Source organism: Limanda limanda, chromosome 7 (assembly GCF_963576545.1).
Source record: "Limanda limanda chromosome 7, fLimLim1.1, whole genome shotgun sequence".
NCBI classification, from domain to species: Eukaryota; Metazoa; Chordata; class Actinopteri; order Pleuronectiformes; family Pleuronectidae; genus Limanda; species Limanda limanda.
The window spans coordinates 22,934,433-22,961,544 of record NC_083642.1 but is presented as its reverse complement, the minus strand read 5'-3'; the positions used below and the strand labels follow the sequence as shown (position 1 = coordinate 22,961,544).

The 27,112-nt window shown below is 42.1% G+C and overlaps 1 protein-coding gene across 1 annotated transcript in view; it reads right to left on the bottom strand.

Annotated features, from left to right (window-relative positions):
* Positions 1-27,112, bottom strand: part of prex1 (phosphatidylinositol-3,4,5-trisphosphate-dependent Rac exchange factor 1) — an 85,883-nt gene that overhangs the window by 6,171 nt on the left and 52,600 nt on the right. Inside the window, exons 16-35 of the mRNA XM_061075272.1 lie at positions 25,003-25,148; positions 23,343-23,435; positions 21,099-21,247; positions 20,930-21,015; positions 18,852-18,991; positions 16,742-16,886; positions 15,715-15,890; positions 15,221-15,382; positions 14,254-14,464; positions 12,316-12,601; positions 11,489-11,704; positions 7,895-7,983; positions 7,295-7,377; positions 6,225-6,315; positions 5,961-6,089; positions 5,808-5,849; positions 4,642-4,859; positions 3,975-4,077; positions 1,579-1,722; positions 167-281 (exon numbers count right to left, since the gene is read on the bottom strand). Of these exons, the coding sequence (XP_060931255.1) occupies positions 167-281; positions 1,579-1,722; positions 3,975-4,077; positions 4,642-4,859; positions 5,808-5,849; positions 5,961-6,089; positions 6,225-6,315; positions 7,295-7,377; positions 7,895-7,983; positions 11,489-11,704; positions 12,316-12,601; positions 14,254-14,464; positions 15,221-15,382; positions 15,715-15,890; positions 16,742-16,886; positions 18,852-18,991; positions 20,930-21,015; positions 21,099-21,247; positions 23,343-23,435; positions 25,003-25,148 (2,824 nt within the window). The remainder of the gene's footprint in view (positions 1-166; positions 282-1,578; positions 1,723-3,974; positions 4,078-4,641; positions 4,860-5,807; positions 5,850-5,960; positions 6,090-6,224; positions 6,316-7,294; positions 7,378-7,894; positions 7,984-11,488; positions 11,705-12,315; positions 12,602-14,253; positions 14,465-15,220; positions 15,383-15,714; positions 15,891-16,741; positions 16,887-18,851; positions 18,992-20,929; positions 21,016-21,098; positions 21,248-23,342; positions 23,436-25,002; positions 25,149-27,112) is intronic.

Here is a 27,112-nt window from a genome sequence, read left to right as displayed (position 1 = left end):
CAAATCTTGACCTTGGAAACTGTTAAATGAAAGTCAACACAGTAACCGAAGTGCAGTTTCTGCTTATGCAACACCACAGGGTGACCTCTCCCTTTAAGGTGAAACATGATAACGGTGCTGGTGAGTAAGCTGCTGGAGGGCTGTGATGCAGTGTAGCACAGCATACCTGAGTCTGCGGTAATAGGCCTTGACTTTCTCGAGTGAGACAGCGTTGGTGCGCTGCTGGAACTCCTCCATGGCGCTGTAGTCCTGCTGGGACACTCCCTCTGGACGCTCCAGTGCTGGGTAACACAGGCGGGAAGCATTTGGGTCAACACACATTTATATGATCACATTACACGCTGCAACTGAACACATTCTTTGTTACTGTATTTAAAGACATTTTACATGTATCTGTACTTTACTCAAGTATATATTTTTCTGAAGCCTTTTATTTTAACTCCTGATATTTGAACACAAATATCTGTTATTTTCCAATACCTGGCCTTATTTTAAATTCAGAATTCCTCCTGGAAAATGTTTCATGCTCAAAAATCTTTTCTTGCTTTAACCCCCGTTATGAGTACATCTTGCTTCAAATAGAAGTGTGGTTTAAGTGTATTAGTCTTTTGTGCACCTAATTTGTACTTATTACTTTTATACTTTAAATTACATTTCAGACCCTTTACTTTTATAATTTTACCTTAACAAAAGTGGTTGAATTAGCAGTCATACTTTTGCTTGAGTCAAAGTATTTATGTAAAGGATGTATGTACTTGTGCCATTAGTTACATACACAATCATTTGACTTGGGAGGACAGCCCAAAATCTTCTTGATTTACACGATTCTTTAATCTGTATGAGAGCATATAGTGCTCATATGACTGCACACACACATACACTCACTAACTCACAGTTAAAGACCTGCAGTGTCACAAGGTACCACATAACTTCTCCTCAACCTGTAGCCCTGTCTCTTCTCCAGTAGGTGGTGATGTTGATTCAGATATCTGCACTACTGAATGTTTTGTTGCACTTTATTTTACACTGAAGCGCCGAAGAACATTATGAGCTCTCTCAATGGGTTCGTTTTCCAACTGAATCAATCTATATGGAAAATTAATGGCTAATGACAGATGGGCAAGATGCATAGTGGTGTCCACTCAAACTAGCACCGGCTGTGGCTGATGGAGGATTAGAAGGAGCTTGGAAGCAAAAACAGAATGCAAAAGGTGGAGATTTTGTAACGGGCAACAAAAAGATTTAATGTAAAACTAAAAGCACATAAAGCTATCAGGAACATGTGCACGAGTGAGAGGCTTCATGAGGCACCGAGTGTATCCGAATGACTCAATTCTACATAAGTAATTTTCTCTGAAGATAAAATCAATGCATGTGAGATATATGGCTTGTTTGGTTCATTCATACTCTATGGAAAAAATGCTTGAGCTGAGGTACTGTGTATCATAAGGAAAACAGCCTACCCTTCTTCATGTGACTATTGCATCACACTCTCCCAGCTGATCTACACCCTGCACCTATTCCCCTGCAGTGTTCTCACTTTCTCCAGTTCCTCGTTCTCAGCCCGCTCAGTCTTACCCTTGGTGAAGAGGACCGTGTGGAGCTTGAGGCTGCCGCCGTTCTGCAAGCGACTGGGCAGCTCGCTGAAGTGACAGCTGTCCAGGTACAGGGTGACCTTCAGGGCCTGTCGGCTGCCCTCCACCTGGTAACACACCGGTGTGTCTGCAACACAAACATACACAAACACACACACCGGCAGTAGTTATCATATTGATTGATAATAGTGTTGGCTTTAAGATATTTTTTTACACATGTCTACAGACTGAATGCTAATGAGTCGATTTTGTTTTGATTTAACATTAGAAAACAACAGTAAATTAATAGCAAAGTTTTACAAAGAACAGAAAAAGAGAGCTGGGGCATGAACCAAGGAAGAACCCATTACATTTTGGTGTAGGTCTGGGTGGATCCTGTTTTTTTTTCTTTTCTCACAGAATAATTCATGGATCTTAATGAAAAGAAACATCCATGATTGATATTAATGTGTGTGCAATTTGGTACAGATATAGTTAATCCAAATGTGGTCATTAGGGGACTGTTGGCCCTCTGCAAAGGTATTCACTGAATACCATTCTGGTTGTATTTAGACCTCCAATAAACCATTTACCACTGGATTTCTGTTAAAAGTGCAGGTTTCCATAAGCCTTTAAGGTCAGCAATGCTGCATTGATGAGCATCGTCCATCATTTCAAATAATGTGTGTGTTAGTCTTTCTAAAATGACTTCATAAAACTAAAATCACTGCAGTTTTATAACATGTTCCAGAACAGAAGGTGGAGAACTGGCTGTGTCTCCACCATCGTCTTTAGTTTTGTCTTGACACTGACGGACTGAACACACAATAAAGGAAAAACTGACACAGGTCTATTTAAATGTAACAGTAGTTAACTGTGTACTAGTCATGTTAGGAGCAGCTGGGAAATAATATTGCAAAATGTCATTGTCATTTTATTCTTAAAAAAATTCTTATGCAACTGAAACAATTGCGCTATTTAAAAGAATTTGTCATTACTGTGTCACTTGTTTTCAGAGCAGTAACCTTTCCAATCCTACCATCAAAACACAAGTAGAAATCATTTGTAAGTCTGACGCCTCCTAACATTTTGCGACTGCAAGACACGAGCAGTTGTCAGATAATGGAAAAGATGACCTTTACTGAGCGACCTCTAGGGTCAGCGCTCTTTCCTTGAGAAACCATCAAGATGTAATCCTGTGGAATTGGCTGTGAGTCTTGAGGCTGAACTCAGACTCTTCAGAGTTACAGACTCTGTGCTGCGTTCTGCCTTTTACTTTAGCTCCCAGCCTGCGGAAGACGCCATTAACAAATCAATACTGTCGAATGGACGCTGCGGCAACCTGAGCTGAATATTCAACTGCAGGAAAGTAGATTGGTTAGAAACTATTCTTCCCTTGAAAGTGAAAGAGTCTGAACACTTTGTTCACGACTAAATATCTGTCATATGAAATAAATAAAGTACAACATAAATGACCAAGTCAATGTGTTACATGTTTATGCAGCGGTTTGTGCACAATGTATGCATGCAAACTCCAAATATTTCCATCTGCCGAGCGTAAAACCTAGAATAGTAAATCCCTGCCTCATCCATAGCTTTGCCGACTCCTCCTATAATGGGAAATGCATGTTATGCTTTCCCTTTGAGCGGCAATCTCTGCTGGCCATATTGAGGCCGTTGAAAAGAGAACTGATTCAGGATGATGTTGTCATTTGTATCTGCGGGCTTTAAGGCTTCTGGCCGCCTGCAGTACCTTCGGTGAATACAGATACTGAGGTTATTAAAGGCCCCAATAGGCCCCGGGTCTTATATACTTTATATACACACGCAGGTCAGGACTCAGACAATGGCCACCTTTAAACAAACCAGGTGCATCGTCAGACCGCGGCAGTACACCGCTGTGTTCTGACCTTGAGCGTTTTGAGGACGGACCCTGTCCAAACCACAAATTTAGCATTGTTATGCTCTGAGAGAACATTTCTCCACTGTAGCACACACATGTCGATGAAAGAATATAACATGTGTATGTGTATTTATTTGTAATGTTTTCTCTAGGTGCTTTGGCCATGTGTTTTAGAACTGAGGTTTGAATGATGCCGTGAACAGCCTGTCAGGAGGAACCATGTTATCTGTAATGAAAGGACAAAGAAACTACATGCTCTGCCCTTGTGTAAGATGATTTATGGATCCATTATAGTGTTGTTTTAGCTCCCTATTCAGTCGCTCCTCACTGAAACGAAAATTAAATCTGCTATGGCAAAATGACAATTTCGCCCTCAATAGCTACCATAGATCCATATAATGGAACATTATTCAGAGCTGGTGAAACCATACAGCTGCTTATTAGCAGCCGTCTGGTTTGAAAGGGCCAAGTCAGTCTTTGTTTGTGGAGTCTCTTACTTGCGACTAGACACTCGTCCTCCAGTTGCCTGAAGAACACAGTGACTTTGTCCAAGTCCAACAGGGCCGCCTTGGTATCTTCCAGCATGGTCCGTTCCTCTTTCTGTAAGAGGAGAGTAAAAAACGTTCAGGTCACGCCAGGTGGGTTTTGATAGTTGTGAAGACAGCTATATGGCAAGAAATCCATAAAAACCCAGGGTATTTGATTGAGTGACACATTACCAACGTGGATACAACAGGAAATGCACACAATGATTAAGTTTGTTAGATTTTTCTAAATCAGGGGCCATACAGGGGCCACAATTAACACTGAGGGGCCAATTATATGTCCAACATTGAGGCAAAATTCCAGATTTAAGTGCACATTCAAATTTAAGTCAGTCCTTGTTTACTGTTAGCTCTGTAGCTTTGATTAAAAAACACACATGATTGAGTATATTTTGAAAATTGTTCCTTGTTCAAGCACAATGAGTTCTTTACAAAAGTTAAAATTCCTACTAATCTTCATATTTCCTGTTAGCATTGTTAGTAAGCGACTGGACAGGGGCACTTCAGGGGCCAATCAGATTTCAGTTGGGGCCAGTGCCCCCCTGGCCTGGCACCTGGATCCACCCCTGGGTGAGATCTCATCAACTTGTATCACATATTAAAAACCCTCTGTCCTCACCAGGTGCGGTGCTAGCGAGGACTGGAAGTGCAGCAGAACACCGATGACGGATATTTGCTCCAGCCACTTGCGGCTGGTCTCTTTGCCGTCTTCCTGGTACTCGCCAGCGTTGTTGAAGCGCGACCGGAGCGCCGCCAGCAGCTGCTCGGCCAGCGTGCACAAGGCGCCCGTCACCGCCTGGCAGAAGATCACATCCCTGCGCAGCTGCAGAGACGTATCTGGTGGTGGAGGTTGGACAGTGCATTGGAGCAGGTACAGAGAAAGGGGTTGTATGGAGTGTATGGAGAGAAGAGGGGAGTCAGGAAGAGAGGCAAAGGAGAACAAGGTGAGAAGGTCAGTGGGCAGGAGAGGGTAAAGCACTCTAACCGTCCTCGTTTTAACATGTCTTGGACTTGCTCCAATACAAATACTTAATTCCATTAGCCTGACAGCCCCTGAGAGCATGTGTCCCATTAACTATCACCATATGCCACCGTGCAAAGTTCAAAGTGATTGGAGCATCATGTGCCTCGACACCGAACCTTTTCTGTACAAACACATCGAACAACTGGCCTCAACCTGGAAATGATCCCTCTCTGGAAAAGGAAAGCTTTTCTGACAACTCGGACTTTTTAGAATTATTAAATTATTCTGGAAACTAAGTAAATTTAAACATCTGCTTCATGTTTGGCAATGAAGCAAATGTGAAGAAACGAAAACATACATGACATGGGGCTATTATAACCACTATTTTTCTGCTGGTGTCACTAAATTAAAAGATATAGAGATAATAAAAGTACAGCCTAATTAAAGGATGTATATTGCAACATAAACAGAATCATGATATTTTAAATAAATCATTTTAAATAAATCATTTGAAAATGAATCATCCTTTGAAGATTTTTTTTAGGCCCTACAGATGTCCTGAGGTAGAACTGGCTGTAACTTCATATGATGGATGATCTCATTTGCAAATTGCTCTAAACGGCAATCATTTAAAATACTCCACTTATGGGACCTTTCCTGCTCGAGGTCTGCTGAGAGATTGCTCAGCCTGTCTTCACTTCTCTTCTGGAGATTTAATGGAAAATTAGAGCCGGGCTCTATCTAGTCTGATTTTCTGCCACTACTGTGCTCTAAATATGAATATGAACTGGTTCCTGTCTAACACTGACATGTCACTCTACCTGTGCACTTGAGCAGAGCCAGGAGAAGCTGGTTCTTTCCATCTGTAGGGGCAGAAGGAAAACAAAGGTGGAATGACTGTTTGAAACTGTATACGTCCACATGGCTGCAGAGTGTACATGTGCCGTGTGTGTGTGTGTGTGTGTTCAACTAACCGTCCACGAATCTCTGCAGGCTCTCCACCAGGGTTTTGATAGAGCTGGGTAGGTTCCAGGGGTCTTCCTGAATATTCTTTTGGATGACATAGCGACAACGGACTGTCCAGTCCTCGGTCTGGCGAAACTCTGTTTACATAAAAAACAGGAAATGTGTGACGGTGCGTGTCTTTGTGTAACAGAAACAAGGCGACACAAGCCAACACTGATACACACACACATAGTATAAGCATGTGCGCACACAGACATAAACAAAATATGTACCTGGTTGGCTGTGGTCAGAATAAAAGTGCTTGGTCTCCTCACAGGCCTTGGTCATGGCAGATCCTTTCAGGAGGCTGTTGATGGAGTCAACCTTTGTGCGGGAATAAAAGCGCACACACACACATACACAAATTGTCAGGTAATCAATCAGACTTTGTTCATACCTCATTCTCAACACGCATCAACTTCTTTTCTTCTGCCTGCTACCTCATTTCTTTCTGTGTCATTCAAACATACACACATGCTCACACACACTTACAACTCTGCAATAACTTTTAACTTTTAATCTGGTTCTTTCAGCATTAAAGACAACAAGGCTGGAGTGTGTTTGCAACCCCATGAGCTGCTGTTTCCATGTGGAAAAAAAGTAGAGCAGTCAAAGAGGGTTGTACCCCACGTGGAGTCAAACAACATCAAATGTTGGTAAGAGGAGAAAAAAAAAAAGGTATGGATGTCTTTAACTGAATCCACATATCAGTTAAAGTCAATGTGTGTGTGTGTTTGTGTGTGGTTGTGTGTGAGAGAGAAGAAAGAGGGAAAGGTGGAGGAATTACTGAAAGAAAGGAAGTCAAGTGAAAGATGAGAGAGAAAAGCAGGATCCTGACCAGAGGACAGACGGAGCTCCAAGAGGTAACTCGGCCCAGATGTTGACTGATTACTATCACAATCATCTGTTCCAAATGGTTTGGCAGAGGGGGGTGGTTAAAGCTGACACGTGTGTGTGTGTGTGTGTGTGTGTGTGTGTGTGTTCTTTTTTCCTTGTCTCACATGTCTTGGCTGTATTTTAAACTGCAGTTTAGTTGGCTCACATTGAAAGATTTTGTATCAATTTACATTTGACTACGGTTAAAGGTAGGATTGGTAATTTGTTTCATGACCGGAGTCTTCAGCAGGAGAGACACACACCACTGAAGCAGAGATGAAAGTCAGACATAAGTGAGCAAGTCACAGAAAACGTATCATTTGCATTTGTTCACAGTGCTCTTACTAACTTTTCCAGGATTACCAACCCTAGCTTTAAGGTTTTGTTAAACACACAATGGCACCTTGCCTGCACAAATGCAGCTTACCTGGTTGAAAAGGTGCTCCAGGCAGCCGTGCAACTTGTCCTGTTTGTCCGAGGAAATCCTCATGTCACATGGCAGCTCGTCCCCTGGCAGCCGATAAAACACCAAACAAATGGATGGGGAGGGATCAGACTTTAGGACACCGGTACTCACTTCTATTTGACTATCTGCACGTGTTAAACAATCTCTATCCATCTGTTAATGTAAATTCTGATGCTCTGAATTACAGGCTGTTGATTAAAACAATGTGATGATAAACACATAATGAGCTTTGTGGCTGTGACGTCTATGAAATGTTGGATCTAAAATATCTGACCACAGTCTTCTCATATCATATTAACAGCATTACCATGATATATGACCAGCATCACCACACAGTAAAGAGCATAACAAGTTAGAAACTACTGATCTATATCTATGCAAACATGCATTATTTATTGTCTTTGTTTGACACACAGGAATCGTATATCTGCCTCAGCCTAGCTTATGTTGTTTATCTTGAATTCACTTTTTCTCATGCATAGGTTCTGAACTGATCATTGTTTCATCAAAGACGGCCAGAAAAAACTGAATTTCCTTTCATATCATCAGTTCATTGATTACCTGATCCCATCTCATCGCTCCCCAGGTACGAGCTGTTACTCCTCACACTGGTGTAGGACAGGACCGAGTCTCTGTTGCTGTTGCATTCACTGCAATAATGCAGAAAACATACAAACACAAACATTAAAAATGTGTTATACGTGGAGAAAGGGGTTCATTCCAATGTTAAACCACAGAGGGGATATGTGTGTGTCTTGTAATTATGCTGCCAAATAATCCCTCTGATGTGAAGGCCTTTTCTGATTTACAGTGTGTGAGACTGAAGGTAATTAAATGTTTCTCACAGTAACAACCAGCCCCTGGGTTACACAAAGAAGCATTCACTCAACTAGGGCTGTATTAAGACTCCAAAACATTTGCCTGATAATAAATACTGTACATACATTAGAATCAAACTGTGGACTGGAGCTCAGCTCAGCTCCTCTTTCATAAACACATACTCTTTTCAGTTCTGTCTGTTTGTTATGGCTAAGTTATCAGTCTACTACTTCATGCTGGTGCGTGAGAACTTTTCCCACTCTAGGAAAGTTTTATTGAAAAAAAAAGAGACTTAAGTCTGGCATTTTATATGTCATACGTGAATTGACATGATTACCGGGCGCATGTGAGAGATTTAAGGGCTCAAAATTATACATTGCTTCAAGTGAGTGCGCTGGCGATCCCCTAAGAGGAGAGCTGAGTGATTCACAGGTTGATTTGCATGACTAATGGCCTTGGGGCGACTACAAGCTACAAAATATCATCGGCTTTGTCTGACAATACCGTTATCCGGCTTGGCTGGATGAAAAAGTGGGGAGTGTCATAGGTGGGTATCGACCTGCCGGGTCGTTCTGTGGAGCCTAATGTGTGTGAATATGTGTCTGTGTTGCAAGGGAAGGAGACTGGCTACATCAGAGCTGCTGCAATAACAGGGTGAGAGTTAGAATAATGATATTTTAGTAGTCTGGCATGAATTCTCTGCTGGCTTTCACTCCCGCACACCCATAAAAACACACCATAATAAACTAATATTTGAGTGTGCTGGTAAATGTTCTTGTCTTTGTCCTCTTTACCTCAATCAACTTCATCTTATGATATTTCAGTCCTCTCATTGCTTCCCTCTTCATTTGTTTCCAAATATACACACAATCCCCACACAATGTCCCTGTATTGTTCCCCTTCTGGCTGCTTCGGCATGGAGAGTTGTGTTTTCCAGCTGAATGCTTAGACATACACACTCAGTCTATCACACACAGAGACACACACAAGAGGTGATTTCCAAATTTAGCTTCACACACCTCCTGCCAAATGTGTGAGCCCCACTGTGACAATTATCCTGCTTGTAATAGTAGCAGATCTGGCCTAAACCTAAAAGAAACGTGCCCACACACACAAACGCACACACACTTGCATTAAGATTTACATAGGGCGATGTATTCACAGCTTGAGATACAGGTGAGAATGCATTCACAGACACATTGCTATCCCAGTGAAAAGCTCATTCACAGATGCCTCTGAGGCTGCTTCTTTAATTGTATCTTGTAGCCATGTCTAATTTGCATACCGTCTTTTTCTATATGGAGTGGCCATATGGGGACCAATGTTATTACTACACTTGAGCGTTGGTGTGTGTTAATTGTCCAACAATGCAATTCACAGGGAATACAACTTTTTCTGCCGGGTAAGACAAGAAAAGCTGCATCTTGGATTGATTTTAAATGATCTCTTCTCTGAGTAAACAGCAGTAGTGTACAGGTGTCTTTAGAACTTTAGGCAGGGACAAAAGATCTGTTACTAACACTTTGTGATGCTGCAAGTGAAATGAAATGACTTCTGAATCTGGATCGGGACACACTCTAGATATGAATGGACACCAGTCAAAAGGTCTTAACAGCAACACACTTGAACGCTAATGATTCATGACAGACACAGTGTACCAGACTTGGAACAGACACTCACACACAGTCTGAGTGTGTGTGTAGAAGAAGCCAGTTTCTCCTTGTCCTTGTTCTCACATTATGTCCCGCACAGGCTGTGCTTGGCCCGTGACCTCCGACTGTTTAACTCCGCTGTGGTCTGTCACCACCTAAAGCTTTAATGTCTGATCCTCTCAGCAGAAAAAAAAGAGATACGCCCCCTACCTCTAAAGCACAGTAGCACTTTTATTCAAATCCAAAATATTACAAGTTGGACGATTCATCTACATACACGCCTTGCACTGCTACCTTCAAGAGTGTATTTATTTTTTTCCACCGGTCTTCTAAACACTGAGTAAACACCACACCTCACTGTTTGTTATGTAGGCTGCTGTGTGTGTGGGTGTGTGTTTACCACACACACACACACACACACAGCAGCCTACATTTTCCTTTACATTTTAATGTGATGAGGTAGCTGCGCTTCACATGCCGTGGCCGGGCTGTAATGACAGAGTGGGTGAGGAGGCCGCGCCCCAAACATTTGGCTGTATTATACACCAGCCCACCGCACCAACAACCAATAACTACATCTTAGTGGGTGGTGGAGGGTGGGGCTCAGTGGAGCACTGCCCAATGAACTGTACAAAAACACACAGGCACACACAGACACACACACGCGCGCACACAGAAACATCTGAATGAACTTGCAATAAGCAAATGACATAAGCAGATCTGACCAAAACATTTTGAAGTCATTTTTAGCTCTCCATCTTGGTTAAAATGCCAACATCTGGAATGAGTTGTAGCCTCCAATGGGGGGAAATGAGCATTATTACAGGGGTTATGTTTTATGGAGTCCTGTTAGAAATGTAGGTGTAAAACGATGGTGTCTCATTTCTTCTTTGTTATATCTGGTTTATATTAGGTTTTTTGACAACGATCATAACAACTATTAATAGTGATTTATATAGAGCAGCTATTAGAGAAATAAAGACTGAAAATTTTACTCTGTAATATTAGATTCGACTGGATTCAGAAAGATCATTCTTTTTTAAGCTAGTTAGGTTAAAGTTGGAAACCATGATAACATTTTAAACTTGAGCAAGTTTATGGAGTCTGCTTTTTCTTGAGTCGTTTTCAGATATGTATTCTGGAGAATGTCGACCAATTGGGTTTGGACACAGCAGGAGATTCTTTACTCAGACGTGTTCACAACAGAAGAGAAATCTCTGGAGCGTTCAGCTGAGGGTCGCTGCAGCAGGCAGAGGTGCGAGGTATTAAATAATTCCGTTGCAGAAATCACAGGCTTTTGTTTACGGCGCATCCACACCGGCGTCAGACATTATTGACGAAATCTCTCTGACATCTTCATCTGTGTCTACCTCATTTATCATCCTCATACATTTGAATTTCTAAGTCTGTCTGCTTTTTTTTTTAAGCATCTGTTGCGTGTTAGAAACATCTTCAACTTGCTCTCAGTGATCCTCCAGAGGATCTCCTGCTGTGATCTCACATGGGTTCATTCTGGCATCAAACACAGTTTTTACAAGGGGGCTGGAAGGAGAAACTCTGCAGAAAGTCCAGAGCCTCTCACTCCAACATTTGCGCTCTCACATACAGCCCCTCTGGAGAATGACAGGAGAGTGCAGTGAAGGTCTGAAAGCAGCTTTAGCGATCCAGTCTTTGAACCAGTTACCTGTAGGAGTCCCTGTAGCTCATCGTGTCGTGGCCGGAGTCCTCCTGGTCCTCCTCGTTCACCTTGAAGCAAACTCTTTTAATGCCTCCTTGCTCCACTCTCTCCTGGTCACAGCCGTCCTCGCAGGGGGCCAGAGACGGCTGGGATGGTTCGTAGACCGGAGGTTCCCCACCTTCCCCTTCGAGCTGTGTGGGCTCGGTGATAGATGACAAGAGGCTAAAGAGGAAAAGGATAGAAAAAAACAATATACATAGTATCCTGAGTATCAACACAGTATTATTCTTACTTTTAAATACAGTAATCCCGCCTTCACTATCCAACACACACATCTTCACACCCCTTCCCTCTGCACAGACACACAATATGCGTCTTTTTTCCTCGATGTTATCCGGGCCCATAAATATTTTGGGCCTGAAGAATGTTCCTTTTGTAAATCCTGAGCTTTAAATAAGGAAAAGGGCAGATAGACAAAGAGAGGCTGACGAACAGCCTCGGGAGGCCGATGCAGGGATAACAGCTCGTAGCTATTTATGCAAAGATCTCGAAATGTCACTATGAAGCCTATGAAAATCATCAACTTGCATATAAACACTGTGCGCCTGCCAATATTTGATAATATCACCAGCTGCTGAAGCTGAAAAATACTTTCTGAATGGAGTAAACGCTTTTATTTTTAATAGAAAGATGACACTTGTCAACAGGGTTAGAGATGAGAGGGTGATATGGAATCAGATCAAAGAAACAATAATATCCATATTAATATTAAAATGGATTTATGCTTTTCTGTTGCACCAGATCAATGTACTTATAGTTTTGGTGACACTTACACATCGATCTGAGTGACATATTGCTTCATTTCCCGCACAGCAACATCCAGGCGGCTGTACAAGTGAATGTAGGCGTCCTGGGTCTCTGTGTCCTCGTGTTTGAGCAGGAAGCTCAGACCACCTTCGCCATGGCCACTCCGTCGCCTGTCCATCAACCCCTCGTCTCCGTCCACGGCCCCGTCCTTGTTGCCATCCACCTCATCCCCTTCTAGGCCGGAACAGTTCCAGCAGGGAGCTCCCATGCTGGTCACACAATGCTGGGTGTGGGACATAGGGTTCAGTAGTGCTACAGGAAAGAAAAGGAGAAGAGGAGAGGAGAGAAGAGGAGAGGAGAGAAGAGAAGAGGAAAATGGGACAGGAGAAACAACATATTAGTAGTGGCTGAGTAAAAAAAACAATGAAATAACAATTTAATTTAGCCCAGATGTCCAAAACCTATGAAGTAACACTCTTGTCTGTTCTCCATTTGAACTTAATGTAAAACAACTTCTAAAAGGGCACTTGCGAGTGTGACTGATACGCACAGCAAGAGCAGGATTAAAAAACCCTCTTTACCTCTTTACTTCTGATATAATTACCGCATATGTATCAAAACTGCTGACGGATTATATTCTTCCTATCAACCTGGGAGTATATGCTATTAGTGCAGAACACAGTGAGCAGAAAGCCCTTAAGACATGTTACATACATTCCAGACATTCTTTTAATGCCCAGAGTAATAACGCAGGAATCTTTCACCTCAGGTAACACACCTCACCATTTTATTCAGTTTCTAATTGCAGCACTAAAGGCTGGCTATGCTCTCGCTGGAGAAACCATCATCCCTGTGGCTGTCTGCAGAACACATAATAAAAAACACCAGAGCTGAAGAGAACATCTCACTAGTGCAACTGCGAGGCAGATGTCTCACTGGCAGCTGGTGCAGAGAGGAAAGATGAGGACGAGGCAAACTGGAACAATGTAAGCAATTCTAAATGTCTGCTGTCTAGACAGCTGTATTGCATTTTCATCTTTGCAGAGAGTAGCAGGAGTTCAGTGTTTAAGCCTCGAGACTCTTCGTTAATATCCAGCTGCATCATAATAAAGTCATGTAGATGCGAGACAGGACTATACTTTTTGTATCCATGGATTAAAGGTTTATCTTGCATTTTCCTCTCTCTCTCTCTTGAAACGATTCCACGGTGAATTTACATTCCACTTCCAATCAATCCCTTCCTCTCGCTTTCTTCTCTCCCCTTTGACCTCAGCAGCAGCAGTGAGTGAATGGCCCACATTCCTACACTGCCTCCAGGCGCCGTCTTTGCTGACATCATTCATTCACTTTTCATGTCAATAGTATGGCCTGGAGCTAATGGAGACTTAATGGCAAACCACTCATCTAATTTACCATGAGAATGCGTTTTTTGAGACCTTACGGCTGCTGCAGGAGTTGGGGGCTGGAGTTCCCACCCCGGTGCTGCAGCATTTAAAATGCTCATAGAGGGTAATTAGGCGAAATGATCACTGAGTCCATGTTAAGCAGGTTACGCTGTATTATCATGAAGAGGTTGGATCTCAGTGAAGCTTGGATGTGGCAGTGGTTACTGAGATTGAGCTAATGTTCAAATCTTCTTGGAGAGAGTTGTGTGTAAAGCTGTTTTCAGACATGAACTCCAGAGGATGTGCACAATTGAGGCTGGACATTTTGCAGTTTTGCGTGTTAGAAATGGCATCAACACATCCACTCAGGCGTGCAGAGCCTCTCCCACTGTGTTGTCACATCATCTCATTCGGACATTATTCTGAGTTCTTACAAGGGGGGCTGTCTGGAGAAACTCTGGAGAATGTCTGAAGACTCTCACACGGACATTTGCAGTCTCACACACTCTGGAGAATGTCAGGAGATTATCTGGAGCTCAGTGCATGTCTGAAAGCAGCTTGTGTGTGTGCTGTCTCTACCTTGATCAGGGTCCAGGCCAAACAGGGAGTTTTTGCGCCCGAAGCGGATGCTGAAAGTCCTGCCGGCAGAGGTAGCACACTTGGGGTAGGAAACCTGCATCAGGTTGATGTGGCAGTTGGTGGGAACAAAGTCCATGCAACCCAGTGGGTGAGTGTGGACGCCGGCCTGCCTGAAGGAGGGCCACACCTTGTTCCTCAGCTCCAGGGCAAACTGGGTTTAAAAAAGGAAGGAAGGAATGATGAATAAGAAAAGTGTGGAAAAAGTTTAGTGAAAATACAAACTGCATGTGACTGACAGCTCTAATATTAGTAATACATGATTCTAATATTAGTAATACATGATTCTAATAATCACTGACAAAACATTGTCACTGTAGCAGAAAACATTACTAGGGATTCAACACATGCAGTCAGACAAAATCAAGTTAAATAACGTAATGTATTGCCCAAGAGTTCTTAAAATGTAAGGTCAAGGACAAGTACATTCTAAATATCAGATGTATTATTCAAGCTTAAAAAGTGTATAGAGATTTGGGAGGGGCGATATTTGATCATATTTATGAGAGCGCTGTATAGAAACTGACGTATGACCTAAATCCAAAGAAGAATATATAAAAAAGAATGTGTATTGACATCAGTAACATAGTGTTTGACCCGCTTTCACTCTCCACAGAGAAGCCTCTAAAAACCTTAGCTGTTGTAAACACTTTAAAAAGCATGTGAGTGTCTGAATAATAGGAGCCAGTAAGAAATACCCAGAGAAGAATAGAGATTATAGATATTTTCAAATAAATGTGGGGATACTGGTGTGTAAGTCAACAAGGGAACTCGTGCTTTTAAGGTCAATGTGAATGAGCAGAGGACATATTTATGTATAACAATTCACATCTGGTTTGACAGTATATATATATATGTTCTGTATTTATGTGCAATATGTTTAAGAGAAAGTAGAATTGTGTCCTTGTACCTGTTGATAGCTACTGATACGGCGTCGGATACTCTCCAGCTTGGTGTCACAGATTTGTCTGAACTCGTACTGAGGCATGGTAACCACTCTGTCGCTCTGGGAGATGAGCTGGCTGCAGTTACCAACAAAAAGGCTGTCGTCAGCACAAAATGCCTCCAGGATCTGTAGAAACACGAAACATCAGTGAGGATGGAACACTCCTACAGTCAAAGTTTATTCCGTCACAATCAAGATAAAAATCAAATTCAGAGTAGCGGCAACATCAACAACAGCTTAAACCACAAGGGATGGCAATTAGCTGCTTTTAGATCTCTTCAATAGTAATATAATAAAACAACTTATTATCAATGAGCTACAAACAGGGAACAGGTTGGGACAAGTGGAAGAAATAACCAAAGTAAGTAGTATGACTTGATGCCGGATTCCCGAGTTGTATTCTAGAATAAGTAGCCGTCAGCTAACCCAAATACTTCACCTCATCTTTTCATAACTACCTTAGCAGTGAGGTTGAAGCAACCTTTGGGCTCCACAACCTTCTCCAGCACGTTGCTCTTTACGCCGGCAGTGCTGACATACTCATAGACCACGCCGTGCTCCAGGTGGACGTTATCCACCGTCAGACTGACCAGAGGCAGCTCATCGGAGAGGGAAAGCCTCCCCAGCCGACAATCTGTGGAGCACAATGTTGAAATTACTCAATATATGTCATTTGAATAAACTCAAGTTAACCATTATGAAGTCAGGAGGAGGAGTAGAGGTAGAGTCGTGCCTCATGTTATGTTAGTAGCACCCCATCAGCTCTGGGTAGAAATACAATGATTTTATAAATCCCTTTCGCATTGACGCATGTAAAAGTACACAGTGTACTGCTCTGTCGGAAAAACTGGCCACTTAGTGTAAATACAGTAGGAAAACCGAATGTTACTGGATGACGTCCTATGACTGTAGTGTGAGCGTATGTAATTTTCAGCAGTGAATTTTCTATTTCCAGAGCAAATTGCCGAGTGCTGAACCCACTTTTTACTGCCACAGTAACTATGACCCGATTCAGAGGTCATCTGAAATAGCCATCGAGGTGGAAAATATTGTTCCATGTAACGTTATTGCAGAGACAGAAGTTAGTTTTTTTCCTGACATCGAGTCTGCAATCAATCTGTGATCACGCACAAAACTGCTACAGTTCATAACACAGGACACTCCCAAGTAACACTCATGTTGTTCAGGTATGTTTTGATGCAGGATGGGCCACACATGAAACTTGCTCTGTTATTATAAGCACTACATCTGGTAAAGGCACTGTTTTTCTGTTTCAAAGTATTGAACTTTTTCTCTTATATAACAGTTGTAATGATAATAATAGTAATAATAATGATGATAATAAGGAATTAAAAGGAATTTGAAGATAATAGAAAAATAAAGTGTTACAGAAGAAAAACTTTAATGAAACAATTATGTAATGTCAGATTTAACGAAAGAGAAGAAACGTGCACTCAGAGGCTGTTTCACAGGAAGTAACGTCACCTGTTCCATTAGTGCCGCTCCCCTCCTCGTGGTCTGATCCGTTCTCCACTGGATAAGGACTGAAAGGACTCTCCTCCTTCTCACCTTCACCTCTGTCTCTTTGCAGCTCCTCCGCATCCTCGAATGCCCGGTACACCCACTGACACTGTAGGAAACAGATCAACGCTGAACAATAAGACTTGACTTCTAATCTGCCATACTGTGCATCATTGTTTGGTGTAGTGAAGTGAAGGAGAAAGTGAGAATGCAATGAGCAGAAAGGGACAGAGATTCTTTTTCAAAAATGAAAAAAGCCAAAGCATGAAAAAGAAAGAATGGGGATATTGGTACATTTAAGTGAAGGCATTTCATACGACAGATTTGAGAGGAAATAATCTCAAGTATTTTCACTCCATGGACACAGACACTTCACCTGACAAGCATGTGAGTCTTAGTCTTAGTGTATTTACAACATGATAGATTACACATATCTTTTGTATGTGAGGATTTACTGTAAGAATTACAATTCCTCTGATTTGATTTATATGTACTGTATTGATCAATTATAGAATCGCGTATATCTGTAATATGAAGTAAATCATCATGAGGTTTAAAATTAGGAACTGAGTGGAGGAGGAAGTGAGTGTTAAATGAGCAAAGCTGACAAGACAAAGCAGGATTATGGTATATTTAGGTGAAAGTGTTTTAAACAACAGAATATGAAGGAAATAATCACAAGTATTTATTCCCTGCAGACACTTTTCACCTGACAAGGAAGTCAGGGCTGACTGCGACAGCCTGAACTCAGCAGTGCAGTCAGCCACATCAACAACATCCTGGTAATTTTTTCCTGCTGGTAACTGAACCCGCAAATGTATACTGGAAGAAATCCAAAATGAGGCTGAGTCTGTTCACTGTTCACTTAGAGCAGAGGGGGTTTATCAGAAGAGTCAGTCGGACTCAACAGAAGAAAACTAAACGCTGAGCTTTATACAGTGAGGAGGAGATCCTACTCTGTCTGCAGCCTTGTGAAATACTGCCTGTAGACATGGATTGCTGCTGCAGGAATGTCAAAACAACCCGGTGGGAGTTTGTCATTTTAGACGTTAGCCATGTAAAGCCAAGTGTAAATACAAGTGTCTAGTCCTGACCCAATTTGGAAACAGTGCTAAATATGCAATGATTACTTTAACACAGAATAAACCTTGAGCTTTCTTGGAAACAGGAATCGTCTGAAATACCATGGGGCTACTTTTTCCTCTTGGGGCAGGAGGGTATTTCGAGTTGAACAATATTTAACTCTCACTATTTGTCGCCTGCAGCGCCACTGACAGCCAGTAATTTATGTTGAGAGATTACTAGGCCACCCAGTGTTGGAGCCAAGAACGCCGACAAAGTCGATGGAATCGCTGCAAAGTCGATGGAATCACAGAAGCGTTTTTCTTCTCAAACATTAAGCTGCTGTATCTATCTCCAGCTCCGCTAATTATGTTTTATGATCCATCTCAGAGCGGGAATGTCTGGGTCACTTGGGCTTTCTGTGAACTGTTCCACATTGTTGAAAGATTAAGTAAATTAACTATCAATGCTAAAGCCAATTCTAATCATGATATCTCATGGCATTAAGTAGTATTATAAATAAAGCATTCAGGAAATGTCCTGTTACAGCAAAAGTCATAGTAACACACAAAAGAACTGATATTTTGTCTGTTATTAGTTGTATTTGTTAAATATTCTCAATAAATCCATCTTTTCTCATTAGCCTCTGAGGGTCGCAGTGGGTGGTGGAGACAATTCCAGCTGACATTGGGAAAGGTTGGACAGGTCCTCAGTCCACATTACAGGGGCAACATACAGAGACAAACAATTCACTCTCACATTCACACACAAGGTCAACAGAGTCTCCAATTAACCTAACCTCAGTCTGCATGTTTTTTGGAATGTGTAAGAACGTTGGAGAAACTGTTTTAGTGTGAAAACCCCACAGTAACATGGGCCGAACTAACCGGGAATTGAACCACGACTTTCTTGTTCTGAGACAGCAGTGTGAACAACCGCAACCTTGTGCTGCCCAATTCTCAATAAATGCCACATTTAAACTCTAAACTCCAGTTTCCCCGTGTCCCCTCACCGTCTGCAGGGGCTCCTGGTGTGTGTCCTGCGCAGCAAAGTGCTCCAGGACCTCGTCGTAGTTGCTGCAGTTGACGTTGTTGCCGTTGACTTTTAGGATGACCTGGCCGGGCTGGAGACCTGCCCCCGCTGCCTCCCAGCCTGCAGGGCGTCAACAGAGGGTCAGAGGGAAAGGGTCAGCGAGTGGTATAAATACAGCAGAACTGTACACAACACATTGGGCTATTATGGAAAACAAGACATTCGAGTAGGAGGAATAGAGGCCTTTAATAACTTGTGTCTCTGACGTCCATAGATGTGTTATTTTTAAATGTTTAATGTAATTAAATTAGTTTATTCAATGACTCTATTTGAAGATATTTTTGGGAGTAAATTCCCATATTTCTACTTGACCTCACTCTTTTTGTTTTTCCAGGAAAAACAGAAAATTATGTAACACAATGTCCCCGACCTGCTAATGGCTTTACAGCCTGGGAGTCCAATCAACACCTCCATCTTCTTCAATCTAAAAATACCAGGGCTGGCAACACTTCCTCCCAAGGTACCAAGGATTACCAGACTTCAGGGCTACTTGACCCATGAATGGCTTGCAAAAAAGGGGGGGTGATTTAAGAAGTGAAAAAAACACAAATAAAGACCCTCAAAAGAAAAAAAACATCATTCACCAGCAGGGAGCCAGAAGTGATACAGGACACTAGAAAGACAGAAAAAAGGAGAAGGAGGGGGGAGAGAAAGGGAAAGTAGTCCTTCTGCCATAATAGCCTAAAAAAAGATCACATTCCTTGGCTGAACAGCATCTCCTCGCCTCTGTTTTTGTATGCGTGTCCTCTTCTACTCCTGTCTGGTTTACACATTGGGATTCATCCCTTATCCAACTTGTCACTAAATTTGCTAGTTCAAGACATCTGGTCAGAGTGTCAAAAGGAGAGAGAAGGAAAAAGGTTTGGATGTTTTTTTTCAGTTACCTATTATACTTTCTGCAGCTCTGATCACACAGCATGGTGTGTGTGTGTGTGTGTGTGTGTGTGTGTGTGTGTGTGTGTGTGTGTGTGTGTGTGTGTGTGTGTGTGTGTGTGTGTGTGTGTGTGTGTCTATTAAGGGTCTGAACTCTGACTGCAGGCTGTCTGTCTGACAGGTGGCCATAAAAACCATAATGGAGGTTCACTAAAAGCAGAGCGTAACAGGTGGCTGGAGGCTTGGGTTACCTCATCTTTCCTTTGAATTTCTCTGAAATGATTTGTCTTTCTGACACCGTAAACAATTACCGACAGTGATGCTGCAATAACAAGGTCAAATTCTTATAAATCTGTTGACAGATCCAGCGAGAGTCATAAACGTCTGTTTTAATAGAATTTAAGAAAAATTTATTTTATCACATCTCCCTGGGACACGTGAACCTTGCAAACCACTCAGCAGATTACTTTTCCATTACACAAAAAACTGATGCCATCCTGTACTTTTATATAAAGGTAGATGTATGTGGATTTCTTGTAACAGAAATCTATATTGTGTTTACAGGATTTAAAATTATATTTGAATTAAGATGATGAAAAAAGTGGCAGATGCTAAGTTTCAAGATTTTAAGAAGCACGACTGCATAAAAAAGATTTATACTATCTAGTCAAGAAAGATCAGTATAAACTCAGATGAATTGCCTTAAGTGGCCCTTAGGCCCTTGCCTTGGGTTGGGCCTAAAGACAAAAGTTTGAAAGTGAAAAGTATCTGCGGGTGCATTAGAAAGAAAAGAGCTCAAGTCATCAACGCTGCTAGAAGTTGGGAGCTTGAGGTTGCATTCAAATCTCCACCCGAGCTGTCAATTGCTGAGTAGTATTTAGGGTAATGTAGGTAATTAAAGGAAGCTCTCTGGTTCTGCTGCATCGGTTTCCGTTATATAATCTGTCCATCATAGGTCTGACAGTGTTATAGAAGTGAGAGGCTAAATGGATAGGAGTACTCTTACAGAGAGTGAGTCCTTAACGTGTGTTATTCAACACATGAAGTAGTTATTATGAAATTCACCTAGAAAAGGCAGTGGGGTGATTGAACTGGCTCAAGAAGTCAGTCGAAGCTCTCACTCACCTTTCCTGACAGCATGGACATGAGGAGGGGCGGAGCCAAACAGTCTGAAGGAGAGGGTGTCTGGGTTGTCAGGGATCTTCACAATCCTAGAAGAGAAAAAACCAATGAGATCAATGTACGTGTGTGCGTGCTTGAGCGCATGCGTGCGTGCGTCCATGTGTTCCCTCACTCTTTGGCCTTGGTGGCGACCAGCAGTCTCAGGGAGCGTCGTATGCAGAAGGCTTGGCTGATCATGGTTTCCACGTCGGAGAACGGCCTGAGGAACAGCAGGTCCTCGTTGATGGTGAAGATCTTCCTGCCCACCTGCAGCCCAGCCATCTGCACAGACAGACAAACAGATGGGGGACAGAATGCAGTTATTTTTAGGTTGCACTTTGTTTCAACTCCATCTTAACTTATAATTTTCAAATGGGGGGTCATTAAATTTGTGCATTATCACCCCCGTGTCCCAGTGAGATCTAAACTGTGTGCAGCAAAAGTCTTAGAAAAAGCACGATTAAAGTTTTTTTACCTGACTTGTTTATTACTCAGAATCAAGTCCCTGTTCAGTTCATTAGCCTCCAGGATGGAGTTGTATGTTTTTCTAGTAGACGTTGAGTCTGACACTAAAGAAGTAATTGAACCAAACCAAAACGAGAGAGAAAACCAGAGTGCACTGCTCAGTGTTTTAACAGCCTGTTCAGGCTTGTCATTCATCTTTCAGCCTAAGAAAAATATTTTTATAGAGAGTGCATATCGAGATTGGCTACCAGATAGGATTAAGCTGCATGATAAAGTCTGCTGCCTGTTGGATTTGCACACATTTCCTGAATGAAGGGTAACTTTCAGGTTACACAATAGCGGAGATGCACTTTATTTACATTTCTCTATCACTCTCTTTCTAATGTAGCCACAACTTTCTATTTTAAACCAGTGGTGAGTTATCAGATCCTGGTGAGTGTATGCTGACATGCAGTATAACAGTTGCACAAAACCAATACACTGCACATGCTCTCAGAGAATCAAAAACCCTCAGCTTTGCACAGTCAGATATCAGCTCCTAAAATCTTTTTTTCTTCTAAAAACCAACAAACCACATCATTAAATGCAGTCATCTTGCACATCTTCAGCAGCGTTGTGAGAATAATGTCGCCTGTGTCCCCCCCGCTGTGTGAGTCCAGTGTCCTGGGCACAGATCCGGTGGGGTGGCCTTGGCTGAGCCAGGCCCCAAGTTTGGATTACGGCCCAAGATTGAGGTAGGAACGACTGGGAGGATTCACAGCGATCTGAATGTGGAGAGATGTATGTGTGGTGCGTGTGTGCGTGCATGTGACTATACAGCATGGGTGCTGGTTTGCACGTGACTCTCTATAATAGTATCATACAGTGAAAGAGCCTAGTGTGCGAGTGAGTGTCTCTCAGCCCCTTTCAGAGCCCCATGGGAATCAGCTGAGCTTCATTCACTGGGCTGGCACACAGGCTGTGTCACAACTAGCAATCCTGTTATTTTGGCAAACAGGGGGCATGGGGGATGAATAAGAGAAAAAAAAGTGGAGGAGAGAGCAAAACTGAGAGGGTTCACTGTGGAGGAAGCAGGCAAAATAGAAAAGGAAGAGATTATCCAGAGAGTGACTGAGAAGAGGAGTAATGTGGGAAAATTAGTAAAATAACAGAAAGGAGTGCTTCAATAGAAGGCTCACAAGAGAAATTACTGTGAAATAAAGTGGTGGAGAGGAAGATGGTTCAACTCATGATGCTGAGGGAAAGGTTTTCAATCTCTGGACTCTTGGAATAATTAGGGCATCATCATGACGTTTTAAGAACGCTAGAAACATCATGGCAAAGGCAAAATCAAAGGAAAAGAAAGAAGAATGGTCTTGCATTAGACATGCCATTGAAAGGCAGTGGTTGAACCTGGGGGGGGGGGACCCCCTGCGGGGCATAGACCCACTGCAGGGGGAGGGGGAAACTAGGTTAAATAAATATGATTGATGTTGTTAAAACACACAAACAGGAGTTTGCTGTAGAAGTCTATGAAGTACATAGCCACGGATATGACAGCAGCTATTCTTAGCACCTGTTCATGAATACTATAGAATCGTAGATACTAATAAGGTACTGCGTAATTTAACATACAGTATAGTAACAGAATAAAATAAATAATCATTTAGGTTTTAGATGTTTTGTCAAGGCCTTATCTGCATTGAGGAAAATGTTGTGTGTGTGTGCGTGTGCATGTGAAGGTGATGCAACTAAGCATGTCTAATGGCTCTACTGCCAATCAGAAAAAAGGCCTGCATGGGGAAAGGATGCAGACTGACAGCAGCCGTCCAAACAGTAGACAGCCATTACCTACTGGAACTAATATCCCGGGGCATGTGTGTATGTGTGTGTGTGTGTGTGAGAGAAAATGTGTGTGTGTGCTGACCATTACCTCAGCATGGGAGCCCCTGGTGACAGATTTCACCACAATGGCCTTGTTTTTCTCCTCGATCTCAAAGCCGTAGTCTTCCTCCTCAGGGTGAATCTAGCACAGAGAAAATCACCTAATTACTTGCACATTTATACTGGTGACTGACTGCTTCTGCACCATGTGTAAGCATATCTCTAAACAATTGTCATGATGCACATATTCTACAGTGATAAACATTTTATCTGGCTCTGATCCTGTTTTTGCACACAGTAGAAATTACATAATTTCTTCATTTGCTGCACTGATTCTGCTTTATTTAGTGTTAAAAAGTTGATATATGCCACTCTCTCCGGGTGGTCTTGGCTTTTTAAGTCCTGCTCATTTGCAATGTGTGTTTTTTATTGCATGTCAGGTGTCTCGCCTCGGATGATGTTCTCTGATTCCCACATTGTATTCCCCAGTGGGGCGAGGCTTAGTAAAACGCTGTCATCGCCAAACACATTAGCCGGCTTCCATTAGGTAAAGCTGCTGGGGCCATCTTCCTGCTGCACGGCCCTGATAAGATGGGGATCTCGGCCGTTACATCAGAGGAGATGGCTGCGGTAAATAAAGAGTTCCTACACTTCACTCCAGTAATAGCCAGGGGGGCGGATTAGTTCCGCTAATCAAGAGAAAAAAGCCATTTGCACTTCTTGCGGAAATCCAGATAGCGTGGCTTCTTCCTGCTCTGATATATAAAACAAGGATGCTGCTGATGCTGCTAGGTTTCCCTAATGATAACAGTCTTCACTCAACAGTTCACTTTCCAATTAAGTCTCTGGAAAACACCATCCATCTTAAAAAAAAAAAAAAAGATGAATGTTAAGTATATCATCTCCTTCTATCTGTTGTCAGTAGCAGCACAACAGGGACTTCATCCCAGTGAAGTTGAACATATTTCCATGAGACAAATCTCATCACAATGCGGATTGAGCACATGCAGCAAATCCAGGTCTTTATTGTCATCAAAGTAGCCTCGAGTCTCGAGAGGGGGAGGACTGATTCTTTATAGTGTTGCTAATTGTGTCTACCAGTGAGCTGACAACAAGGAACATACAGACACACACATGAGTGAAGGATATAGTTGATGCCAGTATGTCAGCTTAATTAGCTATATGATGAATTCCTCTTCTATTTTAAGGATGTACATACACAGTATGCTATATGTTATATTACTGCACATGTCAGGTATATATAGGTACAGTCTGAACACATGCCCATTTAAATGTTATATATAAATATATGTAAAAACTTCTCCTGCATTGTGTGGAACCATTAAGCCATTGTGTCATATGTCATATTGAGGCCCAAACTGCTACATTTTCGTGGGAAAAATATATTTTCAAGCCAAAATTACCTAGTTCACATGAGCATTTTGGCTCAGTCTCAGTACCCTGTCCATGCGAACAAGCATTAAAACGCATATCACATGACCACTAGCATACACTGGTAATATATTTGCATTCTCTTGATTATTCTAAGAGTTTTATGTAAGGGAAACAAAAGCTACAGTATAGTGTGAGTCTGGCACTTTGGACAGAATTCTGAAATCAGGATAGATGTTTCCATGTACAGTATAAATGTATGTGAGAGAATGTGGAAATGTACATGTCTGTGTGTGAGTGCATGTGCTCCAGCTCACCACCAGAGACTTGGCCAAGATGTTTTCGATGAGTTTAAAGTCATTGCGCTGGAGCTGCTTGCTCTTGCTGCTGGTTCCCTCCGTCTCCTCATCCGCATAGAAACGGAAGAACTGGGACTCGTCTTTGAACTCACTCTTTTCCAAGACTGGAAAAGAAAACACACACACACACAGAGAGCATGTAATCAGAAAGCCACTACAGGAAGGAGCAATGTGACAAACAGCAATTAGGTCACATCTCATTCTTTCCAGTTAAAGGTTGTTGATAAAAAGGTGAAGTGGCGCTACAGTTATCATCATACGTGTAAATGCTCATTTATCCATTACATATCAAAGCAAATGTGCTGATTCTGTGGAGATACGTGTATTTGCACAATCAGAAAGCAAAAGAAGCTACCGCTTTACGTGTGGAGACAAACAAGATAACAGTTAATTAGCTCATTAGCTAATGATGCTAGAAGAAACATCTGCAGTCAAACCACACCTGGGTCTTATCCAGCACACGCCTGGGTTAGTAGGAACCTCTGGAGATGTGTGTGAGTGTGTGTGAAGCCCTCTGTTGGGCTGAGCCTTACTCTAACACATGGGGCACTTCAAACAGGTCAGGAGCACATTATGGAGGCTTCTCTTCTCACATCGGTTTAAGAGCCCGAGCGAAAATGCCACGGAGCAATCCTCCTACACTACTGATATTTCTTATGTTTCTCTCCAATGAAATGTCTGGCCGTAAATTACAGTACTGACCCTTTATTCTTTTGAACACCTATATTCTTAAGTGAGGTCCAACAAATCGAACTTTCATTTTGTTGGTTTCTTTGGAACACTGAATTAAAGGCAGTCGTAAACATGCTGCTCTTTGTTTGAATTGTAAATTCCAGTCCCTTTTCCACTGGTCAAAAAACTCACTAACGCCAACGAAAATCAGGCTTTTGTCTGGGAGTAAAGTATCCTAGAATAACAGGGCGCTCTCCACGGCGCAATACATGCTTTAACAGCTGGCACTGACAGCACCTCGCCCCCATTTTGAGATGTTCACATCTGGTCTAAAGCCACGATGCGAGTGAATTATTTTATTTTGTTGAGCAGAATTGAGAAAACATTTTGTTTGCCAGTAGTTAAAATCTGTCTCAAAGCTCCAACACACATCCACAGACCTTCAACCAAGGATATTTCCTAATCATACAAGTGTGTGTGTATGAGGCAGTGCTGAATACCAAAGGTGCCCAGGTGTTCAGATATTTGGAGAGCATCTGGCACCGTCAGATGAACAAAAGCCTTAACAAAATAATTACACGCACGCCACACCCACCCACACTGGCCTCGTGCCAACTCAGACGTGAGTTATTTCCCTCTGAGTCACAGAGGCTGTGGCCACATAACGTATTAACTGGAGGGTGTGCAGCTCCGGAAACTCAGTCATAACCTTATAACATGCACAAATTCTGATTCACACACACACACACACACACACACACACACACACACACACACACACACACACACACACACACACACACACACACACACACACACACACACACACACACACACACACACACACACACACACACACACACACACACACACACACACACACACTCTCTCACTCTCACTGCATGATCTAAATGTTAAGAGCATCTGACCATATTCAAGTGACAATAAAAATGTGTTAAGACTCATTTTGTTCATACACTTGATTGCATTTTTAAATATAAGCACTGTATATATTATACAATCTGACATATTGGCAGTGGTGGCAGAAGGGCTCAAAAGTAAAAGTACCATATTAGCTTTTCTACTTGAGTTACTTTCTCGCTTTGAAATATACTTAAACTATTAAATATGAAAGTACTTACCGATCTTTTAAAAACCATTTTCTTCTGCCTGATCTGAGTACAGTGGTGTATTTGACCAGGGCATTGGAAGTGTTTAATGTGAATGATCAACAAATAAACACACTCAAATTTTCCCTGTGTTATATACCTATCATCCAGAAGACATTGTGGGGGAGGATCATTATTATTTTACCTATATGGTCTAATATTTGATTTCAACTGTTGATACTGTTAATTGCTCTGAAAAAATAAAACTTTCATTGTTATTTGTTTGT